Here is a 24378-nt window from a genome sequence, read left to right on the forward strand (position 1 = left end):
CTGAGATTTTTGAGGTTTCTTTCTGAGTCTTCCGTCTGTACTGTTGTCACAGTAATTGTTCCCTTGGAAAATGCAGAAGTTTTGCTAGCTTTGCAAAGTGTCTGTGTACTATTTTATTTCAAAACTCATTTGGATCTGTGCAACGTGACTTTACGGGTCATAACTCTTTATTTGGAGGTTGTCTGCCTTGCTAAATGTGTGCTGGAGCGACAGCTCAGCTGTTAACCTGTTGGGTTGACATCTTGCAAGCAAGAGAAATTTTGTTGGCTGAGTCTATAGCTCAGGAGTCTTCCCTTCCCTGCCACCCCCCGAAGTCTACTTAAATATCTTAAATATCTAGAAATTTTGGAAGGCACATATCCCCTACAGACATGATTGTGAATAGTTTGGTATTGGCTGAAGGAGAGTCTAAGTTCAGACATCTAAAATCAGTATTTGGAATGACCCTCTGGAGAAATACACCTTTCCATTGATCTGTGGAATGAGCTTCTGGTCCTAAATTTAACTACCCTGAATAGAAATTAGATGCCCCAAGTATTTAGTGACTTTGTGTCTTCCTATCTCAGTCTTATCTGAGAGTGTTACTCTATTATAGCCCTGTGCAAATCATCCAGTGCAAAGCCAGGGGATTTAAAATTGCAAATWTAGTTCATTAGTAGTGATGCTGCTGACTGGGGAGTGGTGTTGAGAGAGGAAGGAGTGTGTGTGACTATTCTGCACAGCTGCCTGAGCAGTGGTATGTTCTGGGCGCTATTAGCACTTCCAGAATCACACAAACTTGCCCAAAGATGTGGGATTTTACCTGCCAATTTGCTGTGCTCAAGTATCAGCTATACTTAGGTGTGTGGTCACAGGCTTTCAGTAAAGCCATGGTCTGCTTGTAGGATTCACAGTAATGGTTTTGTGAAAATACTTTTGTTTATAAAAATCCAGCTATATAAGTACATTGCCAGTGTGTCTTCATCATGGCATGCCACAGGACATGGTGGCAACCAGCACAGAGCTTGGATTGAACAACCCGTTCATGCAGATCCACTTTGATCCTGTGCCTCCCTACAACCAGCAGAGAGGAGGGCAAAGAGAAGGAGCAGATGCAGATAAGGTCTGAAAAATGTATTAGATCCCATCCAGTGCTGATGCTCTAAGCTAAGGCATTTTTCACTGGGTCAACTGAAATGGTCCGTCCTGCTTGGATGGCTGCAGTCTTTTCTCAGTTGAGCACCAGGTCCCATGAGAAATGCTCTTTTTCTGCTCAGCAGCTCGTACTGACCAACTGCTATGCCTAGCTTTTGCCAGAAGCTCAGAATTTATTGCTATTAAATAAAAATTGTGGAGCAGGACCTATCTTTAAGTGGACTAGTCAACTAAAGTATGTTAAATCAGCCAATAGTTAACCCTGTAATACAGAACTGATTTCATGTTTTTGCCATATCTAAATTAAATGGTACAACTTTGTGGATTTCTAGGACAACCCATATACCAAAACCAAATAAAGCAAGGGGCTCTGCCACACTAAATTCCTCCTTTAGGAGGAGACCGAAGGAACATACATGTGACTGATACCCTATCAGAGCATTGTGCAATAACCTCTGTGCAATAGAATTTAAAAATATTAAAAGATTCAGTATTAATCCACTCTAGAAGCCATCTTTTATGTAAGAAAGATGGCTTTGACCAGTGTCAAAGGTCAGCTGCTGAAATAGGGTAATCCAGGTCTGACCTCATATCATAAYGGCCCACAGGCCCTCTGGGACCTACCTGCCTTTGTCTCTGGCCTGATTCCAGCTCAAATCCCATGATTTGGTCCAAACATGCATGTCTCATTTGTGGCCCTCACCCTCTTAAAGGAGAACTCCTTTTTGCTTTCTTCAGCATTCGCTGCTTGTGTGTGTAACTTTTGCTAACAAGGATGAGAAACATCTCCAGATAGCTCTGAGAGTGAGAGACATTTACATCTTAACAAAAACATGTCAACACAGATTAAGTTGTTAAAAGAAAAGAAATAAAAGGAAAGCCTTTGAATCCAGAACATGACAGCCTTAATCCCAGAGTCATTACAACATCAAGAACAAGTCTGAAAAAGACTTTGAATGCCATGCAATTGCATGGGATTGCTTCAAGCTTGAGCAGCCTAGATCTGGAGACAGCAGGAGACCACAGCCTTATTCTGCATTCTCTTCTGAAGGGCTGAGGTTTTGAAAGAGGGATGATGAGGATGAGAGAAGAGATTTTGTTTTCCTTTGGCAAACCTAACATGTGTTTATTTGAATAACGTATTCAGAAGGRAAATAACATGGTAAATAGCTGTCATAACTGGGGGTTTCATGGTATCTTCTATGCTTTGCTTTGAAAACCCAACCCCRAGACTTGATGTTTGCAAGTCTGAGACTTGTTTACTGTGAATGCAAAGTGAATCTGTGGTTAATTCATCTATCATGTTACAGAATAAAAAGGGAATATGTACTCTGGAAATTTTTCCAGTTGCTTGCAGAGAAGCAATAATCAAGGTTCAGCTTCAAGATTGATTACTCACAAATTACAGAGCAGCAATTGCTGGCAATTTTACTATTTAAGCACTACTTGCTATTAAACCACTTTTTATAGCAGACTAGAGAGGCAGATGTCCATTTCATCTGTTGGGCTCCTTCAGTGCTGTGTAATGTCACCAACGACAGCATATTCCAGTAAAATGGAAACCTCCAGCTGCCTGTTCTGGTGGAGCAAGTTTGGAAGTGAATGAGAAGATTGTCCTTCGTAATGACTCATTTGATGAATGTGAGTCTTCCTTTAAGGGAAGCTCAGAGATGATGATGATGATAGAGCTGATTATGAGACAYGAGTGAGACACGAAATCAATTTCGAAAGGTAGTAAAAGGTAGAGAAATGGTGTTAGTTGTACTTGACATATCCCTTTATTTGCTTGAATCTTGTGCATTGGAAGAAAAAAAAAATATATCTTCTTGCAGCCTGTGCCATTAGCATATAGATTATAAGTGCTGAGATTTGATGGACAAACTCTGAGCTCTTATGCTTAGAAGAGGCATTTACGTAACCAGTGCTAAAGAACTTGGCTGTTACAAGCCTCAACTCTCGCCTTTTTTGGTTGCCTTTGAATTGCAGCTGCAATGAGCACAAAGAGTGGAATAGTGGAACCCCTTTTCATCTCCTCCAAATGGGCTTTCTGAAAATTGGGATCTGTTTGCTGGGCTTGCTAGACTTGCGGCGCAGCCAACATAAACTGGGTTAGGAGAAGCCGACTTCCCGCGCGTGGGAGTGCRGAATGGTTAGCTGGAAAATTCTCATCAGTTTTTTAATGGCAAAATGAAGCCTTCACTCTGAATGCAAATTGTCCGTGACTTCAAACCAGCTCTAATAGGAGAGAAATGAGGAGAAAGGCTTAGTCTGTGACTCGTTGGTGCTGCAAAGGCAGCCTGGGGCTTGCCCTGGGGATTGCAGTGGGATCTTGRTGTCGTGTTGCTGGTTGCTGCTGACCTGGAGGTGCCACGAGCAGCAGTCCCTGCCCTGCTCTGCCAGGGTGACAGGTGGCTCCGGTGGCATTAGTTTCCGTAGCAGATTGACTACACCTAGCCTTTCTCCCTACTGCTTCGTGGTCTGTGTTGAAAGCAGAAATAGCTTTCGTGGCAGATTTCAAGCTGGGAAGTGCATTAGGTTTGCAGAACTTCTACCTTTTCTTTCTTTTCAGAATTGTAAACAATCTAATGAAGAAAATTGTGTTTGGGCAGAAAATAARGAGTAAGTTCTACTTCGCAGCAGACTTAGGAGAGTCTGAGCAGATGGATCTGTTGACAGAGTCTTGTGACTCTTGCCTCACTCCGTTAATTGAAAACTGAAGCATTATATTGCAGCTTGTTTTCTCCTACATTCTTTTTTTKGGGGGATTTATGTCACTTTTTTAGCATTCTTCCTCCACTGTTCATTTTTTCCCCTTTCAAACTCATTTTTTTTTTAAAAATGAAATAGAAGCTTGTTAAGCCATTGGGTTACATAACCTTCTGTATTTGAGCCATAAGCCAGTAATCTGTTCTCTGAGACCGTCACACGTTACCCCTGGGGACTGCAGCATGAGTGTGTGTGTGCGCACACGTAATTAATGGAGAAAAGCAAATCACTGCCAGGAGTTGAAGGCGGGCCCTTGCTCTCCAGAGGGGACAGCGCGCTCGCTCCCTGCTAAATGAGCAGTCTCCGCAATGCGAGCTCTTAGGGTGTCAGTTTATTTTGACAAGCCAACTTTTCTGTAAGTGAAGTGCAGCTATGCATCTCATCAGACTAATGTCACGAATTTTTATAGGATGAGTCCAATTGGATTCATACTTTTTTCTTTTTTTTTTTTTTTGAAGTCTTTGCTTGTAAGCAAAAACTCAGCTGCTAATCTGAGTTGGTTTTAGCAAAAATTTTTTTCCTTTGCTAAATTCAAGACTGCTTGCTGGTTATCTTTTGCCCTCATTCAGTTATAATCCTTGGAAAGGGCATATGAAAGTATCTTTCTAGCCTCCTATATCTGTTCAGTGTCAATAAACAGATACTAATACTGTTTGCCATGATACGACTTATTACAATTGCCTAGTTCCAGTTGATTTCCCCAGAATACTGTTTAAGAAAAAGGAAAACTTTCAGTATTTGCTCATTGCTGTATTTCCCAACAAGATTTTGATCCAATTTTGCTGACACATGTCTATCAAAAATCTGATTTGAAAACTTGCTCTGTGCAGAAATTTATTCTTGAYGAAAGCAGAGCTTTTACATCTTCTAGTCAAAATGTAATAGGTGCGCTCCTATTTTATTTATTTATTTATATTTGCTATATCTATCTTTCTAGAGATGCTGAATGTCTGTGTTTAAAATATGGTTCTTTGCATTACTTTCATTTGAAACACAGTGCCTGGGCTGCTTTATTCTCTCAGATAAACTTATGCAGATGGATATTGTGTGTGTGCAAAACTATTCYGTGCTGTCTTGCTCATCTGAATCTGAATATCTTTCTAGACARTCTCTCCAAGCAGTCTTATTTCTGTACTGTTTGTCCTCAGCTTTTTTAACCTTTCTGACTCCAGGCTTGCATGAGGCCAGGTCTGTTAAGCAGCTGACATCCCTTACGCTTAGGTGAATGAAACCCCTTATTGTTCATTCCATTGCAGTGTTAAGTGACCCTCTTACTGGAGCAAACAGAACCAGGCACTAAGGAGCTTTCTAATGCCGTCTGTATAGCAGCCTTTTTGTTAGTCGCGGAAAGAAACTTGTCTTCTGAATTAAATTTCTATTATTAGGCTAGGTAAGTCTTGTAAAGTACAGTTGCTTTGGACATACCTACAATGAATCCTTAAGAGAACTTGCCCATTTGTTTCACAGCTCTTAGAAGCAGATTATGTGCTGTATTTTTGGAGCAGGGCTATTGGAAAGAAAAGAAGATGCAGGTAATTGGACTAGATTCATGCTGTATCTAAAGCAGCCAGAGACTGAGAGGTTCCTCATCCCTTATGTCCACTCCTTTGCTGAAACCTAGCTGTGTTAGGTAGCAGAAAGATGCCAGTGTTGAATTAGTAATTTGGTACTTTGTCAGGCTTTACCAAATTAGAAAACAGCTGTTCCTTCCATTCAGTCAACAAGATACAAACTTAATGAGGAAATATGGAAGCTGTTCTAAAATCCTAAAAGAAAATATCACTAGCAGAGATTTTGTGGACACAGTTTAACTTGCTTGAAATCTTTTTGCTACCTTTCTCCCTGCAGAGCTTCCTCTTTATGTCTTGGCCCACAGCTGAGAGTCCAGTGATCAAGTCTGGTGCAGAAACTGGTAGCAAACTGGAAGCGCTGAGCCTGAGCACACCTACCTGTCATCTGAGTACACTTTAAATATGCCCTTTGATAAAAGCAACCCAGGTCTTGGGCAGTTCTGGTGATAAGCAGTAGCATGGGCCACTGGCCACATGAGACTTCAAAATGTGAAGCTTCCAAGTAAAAGGATGGGTTTTTGGAGATAGCACTCTGACTAAGAGGCAGACTCAGCCATGGCAACTACAGCTGTTATTTTRCAGGCCTTTCCCACTCCTGTGTTTGCCGGAGGATGTTGCTGTCATAGAGCAGGAGGTGCTCCTCAGGCATCACTATTTACATGACCAYCCCACGCTGTGAAGTGCTGGTTGTTTCTGTTTGTACTGGTATGACCACATACCAGCCGTGGTGTGGGGGACATATGTCCTGCCAGGTGGACTCGGCTGTGGGGTTTAAGAGGGCTAGTGGGCAGATTTTGGGGAGGAATATTCATTTGCTCACACTGTAGTCCTGATCTAGAGCCTAGAGTTGCTTCCTCAAGCACTCAAGTGGAAATACTATGTAAATATTTTTGACAAGTAGAAGATGGAAGAAGCATGGATGTGCCTTGTTAATTTGGGAGAGGAGRAAAAGGAAGCTCTTAGAGCATGCCTAGACTGGATGAGCAGACTAGGAGTCTGGACTGTTTGGTTGTGTCTGTAGGTTACAGCTCTAGGAAGAATACTGTGCTGGCACTTGGTAACACCTCGAGGTGATAACCTCGAGGCACATGCTTAGAGAAGGTTGTGCAGTTGGTGTTTGATGTGTGCTGGTGTGCATCAGGTTGAGCTTTGTTTTTTGAAAAAAAATATGCTCCTCAAATGGGAGACCTTTATCTGATAAGAGATTTAAGAATAAAGAGTGGTGTTTGTTCTTTTGGGTTTGAAGTACAGGAAATTTACCTTCTTCCTCTTCCTTCCTCACCTACCAGGCCAGGTGACATATTTTCYTACTAAGTGGATACGTGTATTTGCCAGCTATTGCTTTGAATCTTCTACAGTATAGAAATTAAAAAATAGCCCAAAAGATAAAAGAAGGTTTGCAGATTAAATAGTGTGACCAAAAAGATAGGTGGGTTGGGTCTGTTTGTTCTCTGCATCCATGTTGCTTCTGTAGAAAATTGGACCCTGACAGACAGCTGCTTAGGTGCTTAGCCAGATTTATAACAGCATCATACTGATGTGCAGGATGCTGGAAGCATATGAGGAAAGGAGAAGAGGGAAAAAAAAAAAAAAAAAAAACTTGGCACATCCCTTTCTGGTTCCTGCTTAATGCTTCCCTGTTTTGTGCCGTGTTGTAAGCAATGCTTTAGCAGTAATACAGACAGAGCCTAACAGAGATTTCCTTGCTGGCAGAAAGGTGCTTAAAATAACTTACTGAGGATAAAGAGTCTGCCCTGGTCAATAATGCTGTGAAATCCTTAATGTGCAGCAGCTTCGGGGGGTTTTGTGGGCATATGGATTTTTAAAGGTTTACACCATTGATCAGGTAGTGTGGATTGCTGTTACCTTTGTGTTGATGTTGCTGAGACACCTTTATCAGGATTTAGAGTTTGCCTGAAGAACAAATGAAATCTCTGTTCCCTCCATCGGGACTCTGACTTAAAATATGAATGCTAAAGAAGAGAGTTGTTTTGGTCTTTCTTAACAGATATTTGATACAATGGAGAATATTGTATTTTACTGTTCTGGAGGATCTGTGACTGTCAGAAAAAGCTGTCAAACAACTGACTTGGCTTGCCTGCTTTTGAATAAAGGAAAAACAATTTATCCAATGCAGCATAATTTATTCCTGTCTTTATTATTTCAATGAGTAAATGTGATTCTTTTGTTATAGTTTTAAGTAGGATTGTTTTTAAAACATCATATGAAGATAACCAATATGCATAAGCTTAACTGAGCAAGTATTCCTTAATGGTAGCCAGTCATGGTAACTGGAAAGAATTTTGTYATTAGTTCACTAATCCATCAGTTAAAGCACTAGCTTTCTAGACTATGCTTTAAAACAAGAATTTATGTCAAAGAGGGTAGTCTCTCTATGTAATTCCAGTCAAAACTTTTTCTTGGAGAAATTCCTATATATTCATTTTCAGAATTTATTGGTCACATTCTGACACCTCCATATGCAAGTTCACAGGGAGGGAATAGCATAGGGGAAATTAAGCATAGCGGAGCTGGAGGTGCTTGGTAAGAAATAGGTGTCAGCTGTTCCGCTGCTCACAGAATAACTTTGATTTTAATGTTCCTTACACTATGCTGCCTTGCTTTGAGACTTCAAATTTAGCTGTACTTCTAGGAGCAGGCATGGGATAGCTCATTCTTTTTAGGAATATGAATGCATGTTAACTGTTACCATGTCGGGAAGTTTCTTAAAGCAGAATACATATACTTCTGCCAGAGTAACTCCCCTCAGGTGCTGCCTGATTTTGTCTTGTTCAGTAGTTGACAAGGCTCWGTCTCTGAGCTGTAGGAACTCTTATCAATATTGTTCAAGTTCTCTGTTAGCAGTTCTGCTCAGTACATCTGCCTGATTTCCAAATATAACTCAGTTCTGTGTTTAACTTCAGAAGAAACTGTGCTCTTGGATCCCTCTCCCAGTCTGCTGCTGCCCGGCAAGCCTTGGGAAACACTGTGGCCAAGAAGGTCCAGGACAGGCACTGGCAGGCAAGAAGCCCCTTTCTTAGCCAGGAGCCAGGCTGAGAGCCTGGCTAGTGCTCCAGGACACCGTGTCCATGTGATCACCTCACTGTTTGGCATCTTTTGCTGAGAAGGCATCAGGCCTATTCCTCCCCTCCATTGGTAGGGGAGGAGTTGTGCCTGAAGGGCAACACACCASGCCAAAGATGGGGCCTGAAGCCATATGGCCTGTACAAGCTGCTGCATCTCTGATTTCCCTCTTCTGCTTTTATTGGTGGTGTTAGAGTGGTGTTTATCTCCTCTGAAATAAACTTGTTTCTTATCTTCTCATGCATCAAGGGAAAATGAACACCAAGCCTTTGTAGCTGAAATTCAGTTGGTGAAATGGGATCAGAGTGCAGAGTCCAACAACTTAATCTTGTAGACCAGCAGGACGAGTGGGTGTTAAGACTGCTTAGCACCTGGAAAAAGGCAGGAAAATAATCTTTTTTTTTTCTCTCTCTCTTTCCTTAGTGTTTGGTAATCTGCAGTGATACCTCACAAGGATGTACCTAGTTCCTCCTAGGTTTCTGCTTTCTGTGCTTTGGGTATCTCAGGAGACTACCACTGCAAAGAGTAACGGTGATGTTATTTTAGGACTGTAGAGACTGTGACTTTTGACCCAACTTAAGCCAGTTTTTGACCTCCCAGTACTTTTTTTTTGCCACAGAATGAACTGATCAGATAGATCACCTATCTCTGTGCTTCCAGCCACCATCAGAGTAGTTTAGGGTAGTTACATGACAAAACGGTCGTTCTCATAGTCTCCAAGAGAAAGTCTTGCTTGTACTGTGTGGTCTTTGCAATGAACCCTAGTTTAATTAAAATTTTAAGTTTTTAGTTCCATTTTTGAGCAGAAGTGTGTCAGTACATAAAAATGATAATCTGCATGTTTTCTGTTGGCTTTTTAAGCTATTTGCTTAAAGGTTGAAAAGTGAGCAGCCACATGTTGAAGACGCAGCATATGTATCCTAGTAAAACTAACACAAAATAAAACTTCTAACACAAAATAAAAATCCTAACACAGAGATGTTTCACTTAAGCATACTTAAAGCCTACACAAGCTTTACTTTCCCTGAGTAAGAATTTAGGGAAACTGGGATATGAWTGTGCTATTGCCAACAATCATGTCTATTCTTGAGGACATAGGATTTCTCTTTATTTAGAGCAGATTATGATCCACTAAAAAATGTCTGGACTTTGTTGTTCAAAGAACATGTGTATTGTAGAGCAGATTTTCTTTCTTCCYGTGCTGTGTTCAAGTATTGGAAATGCTCGGTCTTAAATGAGCCTGATTCCCCACCACCTTTGACAAACTTAGGTTGCCATGCAGAACCCTAATGGAGAATAATAAAACTTAATTGGTGTTCAATGTTACTTCAATGTATTTGCATTTTTGTGTGATTTTCTTGTTTATGCTAAAGAAAGATAATTGATTCAGATAATTTAATGCAAATTGCTATTGCCACTTGCAAAAATATCTTAAAGGATTTCATGATGGTTGGTTCTGCGTTCATCACATGGGGTTATTTTGTTGAACTCATGGATTGAAAAGAAATCAATATGGACTTTTGAAACTGGTGGAGGTTTGCAGTGCTCCTACTACGATTGATTACAGCAACTTTTGTAAAGCTTTAAAAAGAACAATCTGTATTAAAAACATCATTCTTTGGTATGAGCTTGAGCAGTTCCAAATAGGTTTCCATRGGGGCTGCCCTGCAATTTGACCACTTCAAGGGATTTTAGTAATCACCAGTGGGCTAGGGCASTGAGGCAGAGGAAAGGCTATTAGGTGGGGAGTTATTGGCATGCATGCCAAAGAGGTTACCCTGGCAGCTTTAATCATTCATTGCCATCCTCAAGAGGAGGGAAGAAAATATACGTGTTAGTTCTTCTGATTGATTAGAAAAAAGAATCAGTAAAGCATAAAAGGAGCAGGGAGGTGTGCATGGAARAGTTGGTACATGTTAGATTTAAAAGCATTGATCAAGGCAGGTATGTATAGTGATGACCTGCAGAGCAAAAGTTACCTGCATCTCTTGTTGGTGTCACACTCATGGTTGGCCAATAAAGACATGCTAACCTCTTCATTCAGTATTTCAAAAGGAAAGCATTTAGCTTCTTGGTCACGGCCATGCCTTAAATTTAATCTGTCTGCACATGGATTGATGTATCTTTAAGTTACTGATTAATATTTTTGAGCTGTGACTATGATTTGCATGGCATTTTTGATCCTATTTTTGGTGAAACTGATTGGTGCTTTTAGAAAAATGTGCAGAAAATTGCTGTGCTAATTGTGGTAAATCAATCTGTGATGCATGTTACTGTCTGGCTGGTTGGCTTCTGATGCTGGTTCGCCTGCACATTGCCCTTTAGTATTTTGGACTAGAGTAGTGCTTTGGAAGATGATTCAGCCCTGTTCTACTCTGCCTGTACCAAAGGCTGAGTTGAAGAAGAACTGTGCTTTGCCTGATTGATGCCTTCGTATGAAAGATGCAGGGACTTTGAATGTTTTAATGATGAGATTCCCAGAGAAATTTTAATATAAACATTTGCTTTTACMAGGARAACTAGAGTTGTCATGTACTTTGAGGATTTTCCAACATTATTGACCTGGGTGACCTTTTTGGGTTGGAGTAGATCTATGACGTGATTGGATGAGTAGGATGAGCAGATGTATGTCTCCCTGCAGGTCTCAGGAAAAACCGACTGGTTTTGGTCATCTCCAGAGCATGAATTCTTACGATACAGTAGAACAGGAGACTTATTGCTGTAGGAGAAAAAAAATACTATGTTTTTATAGTCTGTAATGCTTGTAGTTTGTGTGTACTGAATTGGGCTTTGCTGTTCCAGAAAGCCCTGCTATTTCCATCTTTACAGACATGTGCAGTCATCTCCTGCATGGGAAGGAGATGAAGGCATCTTTTGGGGCAGACCCACCTGTGGGCTCRTCCAGTTAGCGGTTCTTTAATGCCACTTCACATGGGCTGGAGCCTAGTTGGATGGGCTAGGAGACACATTTGGCAACTGATGAGACTGTGATTTTTCATCTAACTAACTGTGGGAGCTGGAGAGAATGGAGTAAGTGTTTTGATCTGTCCCTTTGTCACAAATACAATTTGTTGGTATTGGCATAATAGTAGAAAATTGCCTACTCTTGCTGCCTGTGTTTGCTTTTCTCTTCCTGGCATCTTCATGCAGCAACCTCCGTGCCTCCCTGGGACGTACAGTTTTTGTGTGAGGAATTAGATTAATAGGCAACTAAATGATGCACAACTGGAAATCAAACACTGAAATGAAGTGGAAAGATGGTAGCTTTTTCCATTGGGATTTCTCTCAAGCAGGTCAGAACTTCAGAGGATTTTTTGTTTTATCTTTCTTCTCACGACAGGAGAAGTCTTGGCTCCAAAACTGAAAGCAGGCCCAAGACCTGTTACACAGATCCATGCGCTTTTATAGTGGGAAGAAAAACATTTTCAAATAAGCTCAAACAAGTTCTCCTGTTACTCTTTGAAATTCTGCTATCACATAATGTACCATGCAGCATGTAATTACGCTTTGGGGAATACTTGTAAAGACACAGATGACTTTTAGGAAGCAGGCACACAAGTTTTTGCGACTTTGTTAGAGTGTGGACTTGGTAGAGTGTGGATCTATCAACTGCAGCAGATTACTTCGGTGTGTCCCCGTATGTGAACTTTGTGGTGGCTTGTTCTTCTCTTACCTTGGGGTGTTTTTTTTGCCTTGGAATATTTCCCTGTAAGCACTGAGCATGTGATAGATTTTCTTCAGTGTGAGCCGTGAGGCTGCTGAAATGTCTGACACCAGTGAGAGTGTTTTTATTAATTCTGTTGCTGCTAAATATGCCTCTGTTTTGGTAATTAGCCTGGCACAGCAGACTGTATGCATCTTAAACCCAAGCATATTTTTGACTTTTGGCTTCAACATTAGACAGTCTCTATAAATCAGCTCTATAAATCCGTAGGCTCCAGTATTGCCGCCTGCTAGCTGTGGTAGAAGCAGTTTTCAGAGCTTGTGTTTATTTTGAGCTCTGCTCTCTTCCTCAGCAACCACAAACAGTCAAATCCTTTCTTTATCTGTCATGAGAGATTCGAGGCCTAAAGCCATAGTTTTGTGCAGCATCAGGAAGTTCTTCTACATGAGATACAAGGAGCGTGAATAATCTTTCTGGCGTGTACTCCAGACATTATAGTAAGTCTGCAGTGCACCAGGCGCGGGTTCAGGCTGCCACGCTGCTGTCAGCACCCGGGCAGCGCGCGCGTTGCCACAGGCAAATACCAGAGTTACTATTTTAGTAGGGATGCTTGTACAAAGCTGACTTACCACTTCACTCCTACCTGAAGAAGGGTGGAAAACAGCCTCCAAAATTCTAGAGATACCTTTGGAAATGAGCTCTTTGGGGTTAATCACCGAGACAAAAATTTGGCATTTAATTGTCCGAAAAGCAATGACGGGGGAAGCAGTAATAAATTTGGTACAGGCAGTTCTCATCACAAGACTGTTTTTTACATTGGGTATATTAGCAAAGCAGTAGGACTGGCACTGAAAGTCAATAAGCCTTGGAGAATGCTTTAAGGRTTTCATGCAGTTATGAGGTAAAACTAGGGAATAGTAACCGTGTCAGCAGTGATTTGGGGGAAATGAGCAATGCAGATGTTAGCTTCTGTATGAAACTGTGGCAATAAGACTAGCAAAATTCAATCGTGTGCCTGTTGTCATGGGAAGAATATTTTTGCTGTGATTACAATTATCCAGGCTATTACATAGAGCAACTTTCCTATGGCTGTTACTCACTCCATTAACATTGCAGTTGTGTGGACTTCTCCAAGGAAAAACACAGAGGAGCAGTTAGAGCAATGCAGTTAGATTATATTGCTAATTATTAACATCTTATTCAAAAAAAAAAATCCTACAAGACCCTTCCACTGTACTGTCCACCACTGCTCTACCAAAGGCACCACTGTTGGCCCACTGCAAAGAGGTGAGATTTGCCAGGCAGGGTTTGTCCTGCGAGGGCTTATAAGTGGCCATCACAAACTTGGTAGAAGTGATTGGCCATCACAAACTTGGTAGAAGTGATAGGAACTGCTTGTTTCCCTCCTTTTTATTCTGCTCCCAGTTATGTTACTTATCTATTTTTTTTGTTGTTGTTTTAATGGAATCTTGAAACTCAGTCCTCTGAAGGTGGGCAAAATTAGTGAAATTCTAAGGGACAGTCTCACCAGCTAAATAACTTTCCTGGTAGGATGAAGGAAAGCGATGAAATTATGAACAGTATTAGTAGGCCTTTATCTTTAGCCTCTTCAGTGTGGTGACTCAGGACTGCTAGGCCTAGCTCTGATTTGGTGGCAGATCATCCCTTCTGCCAGCCTTGAAAAAAAGTTAGTTTCTCGTGCAACTGCCTTTTCCCCAGTCTTCTGTGGGAATCTCTGTAATGTCCCTTGTGCTTTAGAAGAATATGCTTAAGGATTTAGCTTTCCCAAAATGTAGCTTATATGAACAAAACATCGCTTTTATGAACTCAAAACCACCAGCCAAACTTTTTTTTTTTTTAAACTAGTACTAATCGAACTGCAGTATCTGTTAATGGAAGAATAAAATCTGTTTTCCTTTCCCTTTCTTATGTTTAAGATCTCTGACTAATCAACAGCTGTAATGTTTGCAAATTTTTAGAGCTTTATGGCTTAGAGATTTGTGATATAACATCACTTTAAAAATATTAGTCTCTGGTTCCGTGCATTCTAAATGAGTTACATATGAAAGAGTTCCAGCTGGGGAAAAAGAGCAGCAATGTACCATTAATAACTCTGCTGCAAACCTCAAATTCTGTGTCCCGTAGATACACCAAAAAAGGCAGAGAACTGAAATTTGAGTGCATCTGTAAGTAATAAAATGTTTCCTTCCATATGTTAGTTACTCATCGCTATTCCATTTGAGTTTCAAACAACCATTACACGCATGGTACATATTACTTCCTGCTCTTTCTTCTCCAGTTCTTTTCGCATCAGCCTTCTTGGCTACGTCCAAAAGGCATAAATATCTGGAGRTGATTTACGAGAAAGATATTAAAGATTATGGGAAGACTGACTGTAACAACAGAATGGCTGTTACAGGACACAATTTTTCTTTATGAAGTGCTYCATCCTTTCCCAGACCTCCTATTGTCTGAAGATCTTGTTTTCAGTTTTTTTGCTGTCCTAATTTTAATCAATGATTTATGCATTTCATTAAATGAGTCACACAAAGACTTTGGGTTTCTTTTTTCACTTCTTTCATTTTGTGTCAAATGGAGAGTTTATTAAATGGGTCCTAGATAATCAGACTTTATTAAATTACAAATCATCAGAAATGAATGAATAAAATAAAGGCATTTCAAAGCCTTTTCAAAAATGTAAAATTCAGCATGTATGGGAATATCTTTTAGCTATTACTTAATGGGTGTTAATTTACAGTAAATCCATGAGATTTAGATTTATGCCAGTGTAGTCAATAACCAGACAGGAATCAGTGATCATTGTGTGTAGTATGTGAAATATTTAGGTCACAGGATTTTGCAGCATTATGTTCTTGGAATAAAAACGTAAGTGGGGTAACAATGATGGACAAGAATGCAATTGCTGTCAAGAGGTAATGAGCAGTTTTTGTGGCTTCAGGGGCAGATTAAAGGACTGATAACAGAGACAACCTTGCCTGGTGTTCCTGCCATTTTAATAGATCTGAAAATAGTGCTGTTCAATTGTTAACCAAGGGAAATAGTCCCTTAGATACTTGGCCTTCATAAGGACTAAAAAAAGACTTATGGAGCTAGAGTTTGCAAACTTTTTTTTTTTTTCTTCCTAAACATTTTAAAATGTTAGTGTGGGCCTTTATACAAGCTTCCTGTCAGTAGACTTGTTTTTCCAACTTACCTTTTGTGGATAGCTTGGAAGTCATCCATGGGCCCCCATGGATTTCCATCTGAATAGCTAGAAAGCATTGATAGAGCAAATATTAAACGAAATGCATTGTTGTGTGACATGAAATTGTGAAGGACAGCTTCAGTGCTTGATATTCAATTAGATATCATGAAGTGTTCTTTTTTTTTTCTGTCAAATGGCTCAGTTTTTGCTAAGTTTGTTCTTAACAGAAATATTTKTAATGGATGTGCACTTCTATTAAGTCTTGGATCTCTTTATTTTTATTTTTTTAAGTCAAGTGACTTACAACTTCTAATGGACTGAGACAACTATATGCTTCTAAGCAACCAGGAGAATCACAGGATGGTTGAGGTTGGAAGGGACCTCTAGAGATCATCTAGTCCAGCCTTCCCGCTCCAGCAGGGACACCCAGAGCATGKGGCACAGGGCGGCATCCAGGTGGGTTTGGAGACCTCCAGAGAAGGASACTCCACAGCCTCCCTGGGCAGCCTGTGCCAGGGCTCTGTCACCCTCACAGTGAAGTTCTTTCTCACCTGGAGATGGACCTGCCTGTGTTTCAGCTTACACCATTTGCCCCTTGTCCTGTCCCTGGCCACAACCAAGAAGAGTTTGGCTTCCTCTCTACATTCTCCCCTCAGGTACTTATACATATTGATCAGGTCTTCTCTCAGTCTTCTCTAGGCTTAACAGGCGCAGCTTGCTTAGTCTTTCCTCATGTGAGAGATGCTCCAKTCCCTTAATCATCTGCGTTGCTCTCCGCTGGATCCTCTCCAGAAGCTCCACATCCCTCTTGTCCTGGGGAGCCCAGAACTGCCCCCAATACTCCAGGTGTGGCCTCACCAGAGCTGAGSAGAGGGGCAGGATCCCTTCTCTTGACCTGCTGTCAACATCCYCCTGATGCAGCGAGGATCCCATTGGCCTTCTTGCCCACGAGGCACCGCTGCCTCATGGTTRACTTAGTGTCCACCAGGACTCCCACATCCCACGCTGTGGTTATTCCTCCCCAGATGAAGGACTCTGGACTTGTCCCTGTTGAACCTCATGGGACTCATGAGAGGAAACACAAGGTGTGGGCGTATAGTGGGTGCTCCACTATATCCCAGTTCAGCTGTCTAGTTTTCCTAGAGAGTCCATCTAGGAACAGTGCAGTGCATTTGTCTGTGCAGATGTCTGAGTTGCTTTGCTGTTTTAATTTTTTTTTTTTCTTAAATCAAGCCATGCTTCTTTGCATGTCTAGTTTGAGACTGAGCTCATGTTTTGCCCATGCTCTGCTAGGTGAGAATTGTTTGCACTGGAAACAGTGGCTAAAGGAAGAGGCTCTCAGTCCAGAGAAGCAGCAGACCATATTCATCAGTTAGAGCAGATATCTAATCTGTATGTATTTGGGGTTCACTGAACTKTATGGTTCCCCATGTAGTAAACATTAGGTTTATAAGACTCTTTCTGTAGGGAATAGCTTACTCATTCTGAAATATAGTTGTACCATCCACAATGCTAGACATTAAATAATGTGTTTTACATTATATCCTTTGCACCCCCAGAATAAAACATAACAGAGGCTAAATTTACTGATGTAAACTACACATTTTTTCCCTTCGTTTTTGTTTTCTGTTTTCAGCTGTTTTAAATATTGAGATCATTTCAGCATAGCTAGAATTGAAAGCTTTTGGCAGCCAGTAAGCTATAATTCAGTGAAAGAAAGGGAGTGAATGTGAATGGTGGGGAGCCTGGCTGACTAGGCACTTGAAGTTTGGTTTGGGCTGTCTTAAAGAAATTGGAAACTTTGGAAGAACTGACAGGAATCGCTAAAGTCTTCTCTCATCTCCTGAGTTTGGAAAAAGCAACAAAACATTGTTTTGGGRTATTTTGACAAGGTTGAGGGGAGGATTTGGGGCTTTTGTTTCTTTTAGAATTCTAGTAAGTTAGTTCTAATAAAGACAGAACTGAGAAATGGCTTGGAAAATARGCTGATTGGGGAATTCATATACTTCGACATGAAATTCCAGCATGAATTTTCCAACATATAATTACTTTGTGATGCTTCTATTTTCATACAAAGCAGTTTTCTACTTGTTGGCAAATTTGGACTGTTTCTCAGCTGTCGCCTTTCTCTGAGCACGTCAAACTCTACTGGCAATTTCTGCAGTTTAAGTTCTGCAGGTAGTGGTGTAGAACTTAACATTTTTGCTAGTTAGCTTTTGGTAATATTTGCTACCTCTGATAACTTTTGAATATTGTATGCYTGGTCAATACTCATTGTCAACCACCTGCATTTCTTTTTAAATGTATTTCATTTTTTTTCCTTCCTGATATTGAGGAGTGGGCTATTTTGTATCATGACTGCAGCTGAAATTAAAAGTAGGGTGAAGTTGCCTGTTCCATTGTTGCRGTCTGATCAATGGCAGGATATTTGCCTTGTGAAAGGGAGTTGTTTTCCTACAAGGAAACAGCCTCTGCTGAGTCTTAATTACAATACCAACTCTGCACCTACCAAGGCACTTCACTGCTTCCTTTGGAGACATCTTGCAAAGGAATTAAGTCATTTGGTAGTGGCCAGACGTCATCTTGAATTTCTGCTTTGGATTATTGCCAGCTCCAGGCGGACCGTGTGAACCAGAGCAGCAGCTGAAAACAAGGTTTTTGTTATCCACCACCACCACCAAAACAAAATARAACAAAGCACCCCACACAGAACAGTTTCTGCACCCTAGAAGCAGGGGTCCTTTTTCACATACCCCACAGGTAAAAGTTGCAGTACCAGGAGTAGGTTTTTACCAAGTATTATATTCTCTTTCTTCTTTAAAAGAAAAGTAGGATAATGCTGCTTTAGTTCAGAGCTGTTCACAAAAGTCTTAAGTATCTCTAGAGCTTTTGTCTCTTATTCTTAAGTATATTTGTTAATCAGGATGGCATACTTGCTTTTCTTGAGAAGATTTTTGTACTTTAAATCAAACTGAAGAATCATTTTCTGTTGTAGAGACAGTCAATAGGAACTCCAGAAGGCTGGAAGAGTAATCAGKTACCAAAAGTCTACTTAAAAAAAACACAAGTGTCCTCAGTTTTTTAGGACCTCTGGTAGGAAAAAAAATACCTTAGAAGGTCRTGTTTGGGTATTTGTGTAGAAGTGTTACCCCCTCCACAGTTTGTCTCTTTAGGAAAGCAATAGCCAATGTTCTGTAGAAATAAAATGGCCAATAAATATTTTGTAGTAGGAAATAGCCATGAATTGGAAACCTTGGGACTCAAGAGTGGAGCAGGAAGTTCTGGAGATTATATTTAATTCAGTAGACACATTATGGCAGAGTACTATTCTTTAACTTAAAACTCCATTTACAATTGGCACTCTTTTAACAAGTCATGGCAAACAGCTCGTTACAGAAATGCTGGTTAATGAAAGTAGCTGGCTATACTACTTGTACAGTTTCAAAGAAATCAAAGATACATGGCTTCTATAAGGTTGCTTGTGCTTCTATAAGGTAGGCAAAGTGCAAATTGCTATGGCGAAAGATAGTTTCTAGTCTTTAAAAGCCTGAAGCATTTAGTTAATGTAAAAACAATATGGATACTTCTTTGTTATCAACTCATTTTAATAGAAACTCTCTTCAGCGGGGAATACTTTTGGAAAATGGTGGCAGAGGTAGCAAGAAGCAATTTTTTCTAGCTTATTGAAGCTATAGCTAAAGTTTTGAGAAGTGRTTTAACTTAGGGATTGTCTCATCATAGTGTTTTATCCAAGCATAATTTTACAGGCATGCTTTCTGATCCAGCTGGAAATGCCAAGATTTTTAATCAACAACTTTGTCTTTTAATATTTGTAATCTATAGTCCCAGTCATTCACTGTAACTTGCAGTTTACTGAGGTTTGGCCTGATGTGCATCAAAGACGGCTTTTGATGCGTGCTCCTATTGCTTGGCTTTGAGATCAAATGACTGACTTCAGATGACAGCCCTTAGATTTGTACGTTTGATATCTTGACTGAAGGATTTTGGTCTTGGGATTTGCTTCTTTCTTGTCACAAAAGCTCTTCAGAGTATATTGCAAATCCTATTTATTCATTCATACATTTAATGAGATGAAGTGTGATTTGAAAGGGCTTTCCTACATATTGTGTGGTTTCTGAGTTTTCATTGTGCAGCATGTTTTTTTTTCTTAATGCTATAACTTTTACAAAATTCTTTAACACCTTAGGCAAATGTGTTGCATAAACTGCAGCTATGAACTTCTCAGTGTGCCAACATTCACGTCTGAAATAGGAGTGAAAATTAAGAGACTGCTCGACTGGAGAGCCGTTATCTTTTTAACCATTCACTCTTATCTGTTTTCCAGAGAGCAGATGTGACCTCTGATAAAGATTTATACCTTGACAACAGCTCTGTGGAAGAAGCATCAGGCGCCTACCCAATTGATGATGATGACTATTCTTCTGGGTCAGGCTCAGGTGAGACAAAATGTTGCAACTTGTTTTTAAAAAGTACAAGAAGTAACTTAAAATTTTGAGGGAAAGCTCTGTGATTTTCCTTTTGGAGTTGAAGGTGATTCTTTTGATGAGAATCTGAGTACTTGATTCTGTATTTACAGCTTGTTAAACACCTCTGCCAGATGGCTTTTAAATATTAGCTTTCTGCTCTTACTCCTTAGTTGCATCATTTCACTTTTTCCCTTGTGCCTACAGTTATTTTCTTTCTGCTCTCCCTCCTAGTTTCTCYGTAGATCTCCCTAGAGTTTAGAAATGAGGATTATAGAAGGTTTACTTATCCCTTGACATAATCCTAATTTAGCAGWCTTGCAGTCTTTATGGAAACATTGCAGCAGCAATCTTTTTCTCTCTTATTCGTTAGGWTCATTATATTCATTAGAGGCTTGTAGCTAGCTTATAATTTTTCAAAAGGCTGTCAGTGAAACCTCATCAGTTGCTTCTCTGACAGCCTCTTTGTAGAATGTCTTCCCAAGTAGCTGGGAGACTACAATCGTTAGAAGTTAAGCATGGAATTTTACTGTTGCTTTGAATGAGAAATGTTTTTATTGATGTCTATGTTTGCAAAGTGGTTGTGGAAATCCCATTTATCTTTGTTTGTTTGTTTGTTACTTCACTTTTTGCGATCTGTTTTTTGATGTTTGTAGCTACTTGTGAGTTGTTAAGTATAAAAAGTTGTTGCAGAGCTTTGGCTTTGTTACTCATGTAAGTCGTGAACGAGATTATCTGTATTATTACAATATTATTATTATTATTATTATTATTATTATTATTGTAGGAATTTGTGAAGATTCAAAGGTATGCTAAAATTAATTCTGTGGACGTTTGATTTCTGCTGCCAAGCAGATTCAGGGCTGTTGGGCACTGGCCCCTAGTGATACCTTGCATTTTGGAGTCCTCTTCAGTGTGAATGTGACATGTCARTGTTATCAGTGTCTTCAGTAGCTGGTGACTTGGTAAGCATCAGGAAAGGAGACAGGCTGACAGAAGGGATGTGGAAAAATTAGGTTTTTCTTCCCTCTTCAGATATTAGCTTTTCCTCGTACAGAGGATTCAAAATGCAGCCATTCTTTTAAGTGGAAAAGATTATACGAGAACTGGCATCAGTCCTTCTTAACTCATCTTAGTAGTAAAAGTGGAACCAGAAGGATGRAAAAAGTATTCTTGGACATGACCAACATTGAGACAGATGATGCCCTGCACATGTACCAGTCTCATGTTTTCGCCTCGAATAGTATTGAATGTCTCTATCTCTACCTGATGCTCAAGGATGCAGTGTTCCTAGCTGGAGGAGACTTCTCACTCAAGAGTGGGTTTTTTGCTATGAGATTCCACTCCAAGCAAACAGCTCCAAGATGACATCGTGCAGACTCCCTTCTTCAGTAYGAACGTTGCTAGCTGCCACCAGGCCTATGGAGATAAACATGAATTGTCAGCACCACCATTAATGCCCTTGCAGGTTTGCAAGTAGCATTAATGTGGACAAATGTCACTGTAAGCATGACACATTTCAAGTTAAATTGGCCAAGGGCTTTTTCCAAGATTAGAAAAGGTGGTGGTGTTTGCTCCCTCCCCATTTTTTTCTTTCACAGTCTCTTAATCCTTCGTGTATATGCATCTGTTGAAGCTCCCTTGACCAGGTGTCCAGTCAGAATCCTTTGGTCAGCRTGTTTTGAGGAAATCATGTCTGCTCATATCTGTTTACTGATTGTCCTTTATCAAAAGCAGAAAGACCCTAGTGAATTAGTCTTKTATTTATTTATTTATTTATTATTTTTTAAATCTCTGCAGAGGATCTTTGGTCTCCGTATCATCACTGTCTTTAGTGTAGAGGTCAGTGTAGAGGTAGTGTAAGGTAAAAGATTTACCTTAAGTTTTCCTATCTATATAAATGCTTTTATAACTAACATTTTTTTCCCTAGCATTAAAAAAATCTTAACCTGATCTCTGGTCTTGCAGGTAGCAGGGAAGTAACCACTAAGTGGCATGCCTGACTGCTCTTAAGTTCAGGAAAGGCACCATCTATACTAGATTTTGTGTACAAGTTCTATGGAAATGTATTCAATTCATGGATTTTAACTTAAAAAAAAAAAAGATATTTTATCTAAAAAAGAGATATCTTATTGCTGGTAGACAAGTCTATGCAGTAGCTATTGGGATCTCATGAMTGTTTTCCTTCCCCTTCTGTTCTCGAAGTGAAATATTTCTCCGTCAGTTTGAACGTAAGTTCAGAAGTATCTTAGCTGGCTTAGGACAAAGTAGGTCTAGAATGATGTTATGACTGGGAACTTAGAAATCTGCGGGAAGTCCTGATGACAGGGGACTAACTCCTCAAAGTGTGAAAGAAAGTTTCCTGGTGTAACTGGAAACCGCAGTCATGTCCTACAGCAAAAASGGTGTTTTGGCACCTAGAGGTGGGAGACAGGGTCTCCTGGGCCCTACCAGGGAGCCCCTAGTGGTGGTGGTGCCCGGCCCTGAGGCCAGGCCCAGCACTCTCCTTGGCGCTCACTGCTGCTCTGGGGGTGGTCGCCGGCCTGGGCATCCTCTGTCCTTGCGTGGTGCCCCAGGCCTGGCACTGGGTCACCAGCTCTTCTCCTAAGCTTTCCCTCCCGTGATGCAGATGGCAACAAGTATTAATTTATTTTCTTTCCCAAAGCCTCGGTCAAACGTGCATTTCGCACTGACTTGGAGGACTTCCTCTGTCCACCAGCTCTGCCAGCCCCAACCGTACATCATAATATGTCTGCCTTGTTAGCTAGCTCCTGTAGCATAAAAACCTACCATGATCCCATTGTAATTGTTTTTRATGTGTTGGAAAGAGTCCTATACTTAAGTATAGTCAAGGCTCATTCTTTTATTCATTTTTATTCTTTTTCCTCAAATTAGAATGTGAGGAGAGATGCCATGCTTGTTCAGTCCCCGTTCCTTTCAGCTCCTGTTCTCCAGTAGGGCACTAGTGTTAGGTTCACAGTGTTATCCCTGGTTGTCTAACCCTGTGCTGACCAGGGGCTGGGTTGGCAGCTTTGGTGGGCRTGAAGATGAGGGAAGTCAGCTGAAAATATCTAGCACCTTCTGGTTCGTCTTACATTGAGGATTAGAGATAAGAAGGTATGAAGGAGATGCTGAGTTACGTGTGAGCCCAGCTTGTGACAAGCTTCCTTATGGTGCCAGTGCTCCCAGTGAGAGATGCAACAGGGAAACAAACAGGCCAAACACAAAAGATGGAGTGGTTGGAAATGCTTGGATTTGTTTGGCAACGTGAAGTTATCCATTAGCCGCCTTGCAAGTAAGAATGCTAATTACCACTACAGTCAGTAGCGTAAAAATTCTTAAATTGTCTTTGTAATTAATGTACAGTTATTTAAGTTGGCACACACTAATGATTTACTCACAAGTTTYCCCAGGCAAAGACTTGTGTTTCTGCTATCCAAGAGGTAGCTGATAGTAGGGTACATCACTGAGGGTTTTATTGGGTATTTCCAACAGGGCAACACAATCTAGAGTAATTTTGACCACCATGAAGATAGTATCTGACCATGCTAAAGAAACTATTTTTTTCTTTCCTCTCATACTTTGAACACAGGGCTTTTTGGTTTTCTTTTTCTCTCATAGMGAATAAGATACTGTGTAAAATTCAATTGCTGTCTCAGGGAGAGGTAGAGAGCTTTCTCTGATCCTTCTGATCTATTTATGGACTACTATGAGATTCCTTTCCCTTTAGGAAGGGAAATGGCTTCCTGCCATTAGACCTACTTCATGCCAAGCAGAAACCTGTCTGGAGAAAGCTAATTAGAAGCAGCAGCTGTTATATGTCTGAGCAGATTCCTTAGGCTCATCTAAGCGATAGGTGCCTCAGTGTTGGTTCTTTGGCTTGGTAGACCTCATTTGAAGCTGTATGGAAGAGGAGTTGGGTACCTTTGCTGGAAGTTTGGTGAGTAGTCCAGGTGCTGGATTAGTCACCAAGGTGTTGAACCTTGAGATCTGTATCCTTCTTAGTCAGAGGTTCTTTAACTCTCACTATCTGGAATAATTTTCCAAACAAGAGGCTGGGATGAGGCTATGTCTCATCTCCTCTGTACAGACTGCCTTTGCCAAAAGTGCAGGATTTATGGGAGGAAATAGAGGAACAAGGACAAAYGAGAGTGAGTTTAGGCAGCTGCTAGGATGCTGAGAGTCCTGAATCTYGGTCCAAGCTCTGGCCCTAGTTTTTGTGCTGTTCACACATATTCAATGAATCTGTGATGCAAAATATCTGAAAAGTTCCTGAAGTGGAGACTAGAGTTCAGACTTGTTTGGGCAGCAGTACCTTGTGAAAGATGAAGAATTTATAATCTTCTATACTGTATGGGAAGAAAATAGATTTGTCTTATTTTGGGTCCCTAGTTTTAAAAGAGGAACCAGATCCTCACCTATGCAGTTACATTGCTGTGAAGGGCTCATTGTAACTTGCCTGTGTACTTT

General features: G+C 40.5%; 1 protein-coding gene across 1 annotated transcript in view; it reads left to right on the plus strand.

Moving 5' to 3' along the window:
• The window catches only part of SDC2 (syndecan 2), a 59813-nt gene that overhangs the window by 29312 nt on the left and 6123 nt on the right, over positions 1-24378 (plus strand). The window contains exon 2 of the mRNA XM_026050048.1: positions 19770-19881. Coding sequence (XP_025905833.1) covers positions 19770-19881 — 112 coding nt within the window. The remainder of the gene's footprint in view (positions 1-19769; positions 19882-24378) is intronic.

The sequence above is a fragment of the Nothoprocta perdicaria genome, unplaced genomic scaffold, assembly GCF_003342845.1.
Source record: "Nothoprocta perdicaria isolate Ctin4 unplaced genomic scaffold, notPer1 scaffold_64, whole genome shotgun sequence".
In the NCBI taxonomy this organism is placed as follows: Eukaryota; Metazoa; Chordata; class Aves; order Tinamiformes; family Tinamidae; genus Nothoprocta; species Nothoprocta perdicaria.